The 7,152-nt window shown below is 48.6% G+C and overlaps 2 protein-coding genes across 2 annotated transcripts; one reads left to right on the forward strand and one right to left on the reverse strand.

Annotated features, from left to right (window-relative positions):
- Window positions 1-3,068: 3,068 nt before the first annotated feature.
- Window positions 3,069-5,774, forward strand: LOC112902208. Its single transcript, XM_025971149.1, has 7 exons — window positions 3,069-3,206; window positions 3,298-3,517; window positions 3,594-3,791; window positions 3,875-4,048; window positions 4,117-4,506; window positions 4,594-4,797; window positions 4,868-5,774. The coding sequence occupies exons 2-7, from the start codon at window positions 3,455-3,457 to the stop codon at window positions 4,928-4,930; spliced, it is 1,092 nt and encodes a 363-aa protein (XP_025826934.1). The 5' UTR covers window positions 3,069-3,206; window positions 3,298-3,454; the 3' UTR covers window positions 4,931-5,774.
- LOC112872310 (serine/threonine-protein phosphatase 6 regulatory ankyrin repeat subunit B-like) lies at window positions 5,031-6,051 on the reverse strand. The gene is made up of 2 exons (XM_025935415.1): window positions 5,548-6,051; window positions 5,031-5,045 (listed from the first exon to the last, which is right to left on the reverse strand). The coding sequence occupies exons 1-2, from the start codon at window positions 6,049-6,051 to the stop codon at window positions 5,031-5,033; spliced, it is 519 nt and encodes a 172-aa protein (XP_025791200.1).
- Between the last annotated feature and the right edge of the window lie 1,101 nt (window positions 6,052-7,152).

Genomic DNA, 7,152 nt, shown 5'->3' on the forward strand with positions numbered 1-7,152 from the left:
CACGATTTTCTGGCGTATGGGGTCTTCTGCGGGTGGTGTGTTCACGGCAATTCCCATGTCCGGTATGCAAGGAACGTCTTAGGTTCCTTTGGTTGCAGAAGGGTGGTAAGTATGTTGCGTTCGACAAACATCGACAGTTCCTACCTCTTGACCATCCATTCAGACGAGACATCAAAAACTTTACAAAAGGGGTTACAGTGACAGACCTCGCAAGTCCGATGAGGACTAGTGCCGAGATTCGTCAGCAGATAGATGGTCTCTTGATCAATCCAGAGGGTGGCTTTGTGGGATATAGTGAGCAACATATGTGGACTCATAAGTCGGGCTTGACTCGGCTCCCGTACTATGACGACCTGCTCCTTCCACACAACATTGATGTGATGCACACTGAAAAGAATGTTGCTGAAGCACTTTGGGCAACAATCATGGATATTCCCACGAAGACAAAGGACAATGTTAAGGCTAGGTTGGATCTAGCAATATTGTGTGACAGACCAAACTTAGAAATGAGGCCTCCTGCACGAGGAAAGACATGGAGAAGGCCTAAGGCCGATTATGTCTTGAGCAAGCCCCAAAGGATAGAAGTACTACAATGGATCAAGGCGTTGATGTTCCCTGATGGCTATGCAGCTAATCTGAGTAGAGGAGTCAACTTGTCTACTTTGCGAGTCTTAGGTATGAAGAGTCATGACTACCACATATGGATTGAGCGGCTTCTTCCAGCGATGGTTCGGTTATGTCCCTGAGCATGTCTGGCTGGTACTTGCAGAGTTGAGCTACTTCTTCCGCACACTTTGTGCAAAGGAGTTGTCACGGACCTTAGTTGCAGACTTGGAAAGAATCGCACCAGTGTTGTTATGTAAGTTGGAGAAGATCTTTCCACCCGGATTCTTTAATCCGATGGAGCATATGATATTGCATCTCCCGTATGAGGCACGAATGGGGGTCCCGTGCAGGGTCGGTGGTGCTATCCAATTGAAAGATGCCTAAAGGTTATCCGAAAGAAATGTGGAAATAAAAGCAAAATTGAGGGTTCCATTGCCGAGGCATACATTCTGGAGGAGGTGTCGAACTTTACATCAGTATACTATGGTGACAACCTACCTAGTGTGCATAATCCACCGGCTCGTTACAATGCTAGCGAAAATGACTCGAGACTCAGCCTTTTTCAAGGTCAGCTTGGAACTGCAAGTGGTTCGACCACCAAGAGGTTGAGTCATCAAGAGTGGTGTCGGATCATGCTGTATGTGTTGACCAACCTTGACGAGGTGACACCGTACATGCAACAATTTATTCAAGAATTCTGGCGTCAATCAAGGGATATCACGGAGCAGGAATTAGATACCCTGCTCAAACAAGGTGTAGGAAATGGATCACCCAATTTTATTTCTTGGTTCAAACAGAAGGTACGGTCCAATCTAGCCCGTACTTAGCTTTTCACTCTAAGTTGTTTTTACTTAGTTTGTCCAATCGTACTTGAACTTGCAGGGCGTTAGCGATGCGACCTTGAGTGCCGAGTTGAGACAGGTGGCCGGTGGCTTTGGATATAAGGTCAAGTCATATTCTGGTTATGACGTGAATGGATATCGTTTTTGTACAAGCAGTCACGAGGATTGTCGACCCAATCGAAAGACCACAAATTCTGGGGTGTTTACTCCCGGCCTTGATGGGATTGAGTATTATGGAAGAATTGAAGAAATATACGAACTCAGCTACTATGGTTCGAAACGACTTAATCCCGTGATATTCAAATGTCATTGGTTTGACCCTCAAGCAATGAGACGGACGCATTCTAATGTTGGGCTAGTCGAAATTCGACAGGATTCAGTCATGACCATAGACGATGTCTATGTTGTTGCTCAACAGGCTATACAAGTTTATTATCTCCCATATGCGTGTGAAAGCAAAGAGCATCTTAAGGGTTGGTATATTGTGTACAAGACATCACCGCACGGTAGAGTACCTGTCCCTAACGATGATGATTACAACTTAGATCCAAACATATATGACGGAGAGTTCTTTCAAGAAGAGGGGCTACAAGGGCGATTCGAGATAGAATTAACCGAGGCAAACGAAATGGAAGTTGAAGCAGTTGATGATGCGGGGGAGGAGGAAGAGGTGCAGAGCGTTAAGGATTTACACATGCTAGAACGACTACAAGTAGACAATGCAAATGAAGACACCGAGTCTTCTGATCTTATTGGTTACGACATGATTGATAGTGATGATGAGGACTATGATCCAGCTAATCCCGACTACGATGAATATTTTTAGTCAATGTAAGACTATATTATTACGTATTGATGTTCTATTTTCTTCATGTATTTATCTAAGTATGTATTATATAGCCCTTGGAATTAAAGAAGGTTTTTTGGCTGGCTGAGAGGTCCTGGCGGACTGTCCGCCAGGACTGGCGGACAGTCCGCCAGGACAGCTCGGGATCAGCCAGCAGAACTGATCATTTTCTTTCATCCAAAGTATCTCTTCGTGGGCCCATCGTCTTATGTCCGTGGGAGGCTGTCCAAAACCCCCTATACCTCTTGGATGAAGCTCCTCTATCTCTATTCATCCACATAACACAACTCGGTTTTCTTTATGTGTTTATCTTGGATGAAGCTCCTCTATCTCTCTTCATCCACATAATTCTTATGTAATTATGTTCCATTTTCTTTATGTATTTATCTAAGTATGTGTTATATATTTATCTGTACTAATTAATTTTCTTTTATTTGCAGGGGATTCACCAGAGATGGTGGGCCGCGGGATGAAGAAGAGTGTAGCGGCCCTTCACAAGAGGTTTTCGGGGGGGAGCAGTGAGCCGACGTCCGGGGCGGCTGAGGGACCGTCTTACAAGAGGAGGAGGGGGAGTGGCAGGAGGGCGATGACACAGGCGGCGCCGGAGGAGGAGCATGCGCTCCCGGAGGAGGAGGTGCCTCCCGGATGAGGAGGTGCCGCCGGAGGAGGAGGAGCAGGCGCTCCCGGAGGAGGAGCAGGCGCTCCCGGAGGAGGAGCAGGCGCTCCCAGAGGGGAGGACGAGCAGGCGGACCAGGTGGTCCACCAGAGGGGCCAGGGGACGACGAGCAGGCGGACGAGGAGGGCACGGAGGCCTCTGCTTCGTCAACCGTCTACCAGCGAGGTCCGGCGAGTCTCCCCCAGCGACCGATTCCTGAAGCAAAACGCCCGATCATAGCTCCCCAAGGGGATAAGTAAGTAAATTTACATGTTTTCAGTACATGTTCACGGTATAATTTCAATTTTGTGGTAGAAATTAAAATTTTTTGTCAATCACCTGTGCAGGAACTGGATAGTTGTGGAGAGGCCCGTTGGTGCTCACAGACGCCATGTGAATGGCATCTTGGGTCTTCTGGTTAGGGATCACTTCCCTGGCCTGGTCACGTTGGCCGGAGAGCCATGTCCGGCCTATACGTGGGAGCACTACCGGGCCGTCCCCGACATGCAGGATGTTGCCGGCAGACAGTGGCCCAACTTGGCTGAGCGAGTGAAGGGCGAGCTTTGGGTAAGTGATCAATATATCGCATTCGTTGCACATCCTTGAGAATATGATTGAAATAATGATATCGTGTTTATTGCAGGATTTCTACAGACTACAGGCCGGGATGGACGCGCAGGCGGATGTGGTTGCCGAGTATCGCTGCAAAAAGCTCGTTACCGACATGTTCTACGAGCAGCGCCTCCAGTCAATCATCAACTACCACGCCGTCGTCCTTGGACAGAAGGTCACCAAGGCGCAAGCAAGAACTATGACGTTGACTGAGGAGCAGTACTTGCAGGTAAATACCAAAATTTGATTTATTTGACCATTAAGTTGGCTTAATGTCCTCTACTAATATGTCTTCTACTTGATGTCATGTAGATGGTTCCTCATTGGTGTGCCCACTTTCCTGAGTGCTGGCAGCAGATAGTTGCTAAGTGGTTATCCGACGACTGGAACGCTGTGCACCAGGAGCGTCGTGAGCACCGTCTGACTATGGCCGGTGTGCCACACCACCAAGGCAACCGTAACCTGACCGAGTACGCCCAAGCATGGGTACGCGACTTTACTTGTTTTGTGGTTATTCAACTATGCATGATTTCTCATCATCTTGTTTCTCGCAGTCGGCGGCACATGGAGGGCAGCAGTGCAACAAATTCATGGCGTATGCTCTATCCCACAAGGGTAAAGCGACATCCAGCGTCAGCTACAACGCGGAGGACGGGCCCGAGGCGTACAGCAACCCGAGCATCTATACTCGCCTCAATGAGTACACATCGATGGCGAGGGAGGTGCACGGCCAAGAGTACGATCCGACCCAGGAGGATCTTGACGCTGAAATTGTCATGAAGGTCGGAGGAGGAAAGAAGCATGGACGGTACTGGATTTGCGACGGCGCGATCGACTCCTCTTCTACTCCGACTCTATCTCAGATAAAAGCACGGCAAACGAGCTCGAGCGCAGGCATCCGACCTCGTCCGGACAGTTCGACGAGCCAAGTCCAGGCACTCCAGGTTGTTGCTTGTTCATACGTTTTTTATCTATTATATTACATAACTTAGCTTTTGTATTATTGTAAAATTGGGGTAAAAATTTTGCAGGCTCAGCTGCAAGAAGAGAGGAGAGAACGTATGGAGTTGGAGGCAAGGATGAGGGCGGAGATGGAGGCCGAGCGGGAGGCTGACCGACAGAGGATGGCGAGCATGTTCGCGTACATTCAGAGTCTTGGCGCAGCGACGGGTCTACCTCCGCCACCTCCCTTCGTCACCCCACCTAGACCACCCACCGATCCGTTTTCTACTTCAGTGAGTATGCAATGTTCAATATGTCGTTTATTTTGTCGTTTCACTCATACATTTCATCTATATGTTGCAGAATCAGTCGGCGGCCTCCAATGATCCGTATATTTCTCCAAATCAGACCAACCAGAACAACTAGCCACCTTCGGCATAGATGATGGAGTTATTTGCAATTGAGACTTAGCTAGACTGAATGCATGTACTTTGATTGTTCATTGTGTACTTTGTGATATACTTGGCTACAGTGAATGTGCCTACAAAGTTTGAGCCCCATATTGGATTAATTCTTGACGTCACTAGTTTTCGCGGGAACAATCAGGCCTGAGAGTGCCTGGCGGACAGTCCGCCAGACCTGGCGGACTGTCCGCCAGGCACTCTCAGGCCTGATTGTTACTGCATAATATAATCCTGCCTCTTTGCCGAGAGCCGCTGGGGGTAGCTCTGGATGCCCTCTTTGCCGAGTGCTATTGACCGGGCTCTCGGCAAAGAAGGCGTCCAGGGTGGGCGTTGACGCGGTCCTTTGCCGAGAGTCTGACGGCGACACTCGGCAAAGGATCCGTCCACGGTGGCGCGCCGTGACGGCTACTTTTCTTTGCCGAGGGCCGCTTTTGGCTCTCGGTAAACATTTTGCCGAGAGCCCGAGGAGAAGCTCTCGGCAAAGTATCCTTTGCCGACCCCGGCTTCCCCGAGAGCCCTTTGCCGAGTGGGGCTCTCGGCAAAATGTTTGCCGAGTGCCTTTACGTCTTTGCCGAGTGCCTGGGGCACTCGGCAAATCAGCCGCGTCCGGTAGTGGCCCTCGCGGGCGGCCATGTGCAGCGGCGACTCCATTCGCTCGTTGAGGTCGTAGGCACGGCTGGGGTCGCCGTCCAGCACGGCCAGCGCCACGGGGATCCTGTGGTGCCGCACCGCCTCGTGCAGCGGGGTGTTGCCCTTCTCGTTGGCCGTGACCAGGGGGCTCCACTGGTCCTGCGGCCAGGCCAGGGCGAGGTTGACGAGCAGCGCCGCCACCTCCAGCTTGCCTGCCTTGGCCGCCAGGTGCAGCGGGGTGTCGCCGTCGCAGTTCTGGGCGACGAGCAGCTCCCCGTTCATGTCGAGGACCTCGAGGGCGAAGTCGGCGTGGCCGTGCAGGGCGGCGAGGTGGAGCACCGTGTGGAACTGGGGCGTCCTGGAGCTGAGGATACTGGGGCCCTCCGGATCCACCAGCTCCCTCAGCCTCGCCACGTTCCCTCGCGTCGCCGCCTTGTACAACGCCGGATCCATGCGTCTCTCGCTAGCCATGCCTTGGTAGCTGCAGAGCAAAAACAGAGCTCTGCTCGGCTATCAACAAGTTTGAGCTAGTGGACCTGAAAAGTTCCTAGCTAGCTAGGGTGATGACAAAGGTACGGAGCATTAGTGTAACAGTTGCTAGATATAGGACATACTTGAACTTCGAAGTTTGCAGCTAAGATGGGCTGCTTTCGTGACATAAAGAACTAGTTACTTGGCAAATCAACCTTGGAATATTCGAGGTCTCTTCCTTCTGCTGCATCTGCAAGCACGCCGAGCACAAATCGACCAAGTTTGGTATATCTAGTTTCTTTTATGTGAAGCAAAGTATATTATTAACTTTAATTTGTCCCTTTAAGCTTTCTCGCAAAAAAAAGGTCCCTTTAAGCATGAGCATGATGCCATCTAATCACCCTTCTCTTGGCCAATGAGTCAACAAAATCCGACTCGAAGAGAGGAATGGATAATATGGATTATTGTCCAGCGCTAACATCATTTATCAAAGATTTATAGGATGGTAAACTAAGAAATCTTAAAAGAAAAGCCAATCATATATTGCGAGTTACAAAACAAATTTATTAGGTTCCTTATGATAACACGCCTACTTGGATCCGCGCCTCCGACTCGGATCTGGTACTTGCATATATGACTGATTATTTGTTAATTATTTTTCAGTTATAAATGAAAATAAAGAGATGGAATTAGAAAGAGTCCAAATGAAATGGATCCTAATGCCATTATTTTTCATATAGCACCTTATATTATTTATACTACTCGCATATAAGTACTTATACAACTACTGAACTTTTCAATAGTATACAATATATACAATTAATCTGAACCGTCTAATATTTCTATATTAATTATTTTCAAATACCAGTATAGATCAGTATTGTACATCATAAAAGGTCTCTTATTCTTTTACTCCAACTAGGATCTAGTACTCGTATGTAGAACTCAATAAATAATTTATTATTTTTTCAATTGTAGGTGACATATCTTAGTGTCAGGTATAAAAATTTAACCGGCGGCCTAATGGTCATGAAACGGACACTTAGTAGTGTTTACTGAGGTGAACCACACTCTTGAATTATA

Source organism: Panicum hallii, chromosome 8, assembly GCF_002211085.1.
Source record: "Panicum hallii strain FIL2 chromosome 8, PHallii_v3.1, whole genome shotgun sequence".
NCBI classification, from domain to species: Eukaryota; Viridiplantae; Streptophyta; class Magnoliopsida; order Poales; family Poaceae; genus Panicum; species Panicum hallii.

What these genes read in the sequence shown, in the direction of transcription:
- LOC112902208 (XM_025971149.1), top strand. Translation starts at nt 3,455, where the DNA reads ATGCAGGATGTTGCCGGCAGACAGTGGCCCAACTTGGCTGAGCGAGTG. An exon ending in CTGAGGAGCAGTACTTGCAG is followed by an intron (nt 3,792 to 3,874) that starts GTAAATACCAAA and finishes GATGTCATGTAG; the next exon opens with ATGGTTCCTCATTGGTGTGC. An exon ending in GCCAAGTCCAGGCACTCCAG is followed by an intron (nt 4,507 to 4,593) that starts GTTGTTGCTTGT and finishes AAAATTTTGCAG; the next exon opens with GCTCAGCTGCAAGAAGAGAG.
- LOC112872310 (XM_025935415.1), bottom strand. Translation starts at nt 6,051, where the DNA reads ATGGATCCGGCGTTGTACAAGGCGGCGACGCGAGGGAACGTGGCGAGG.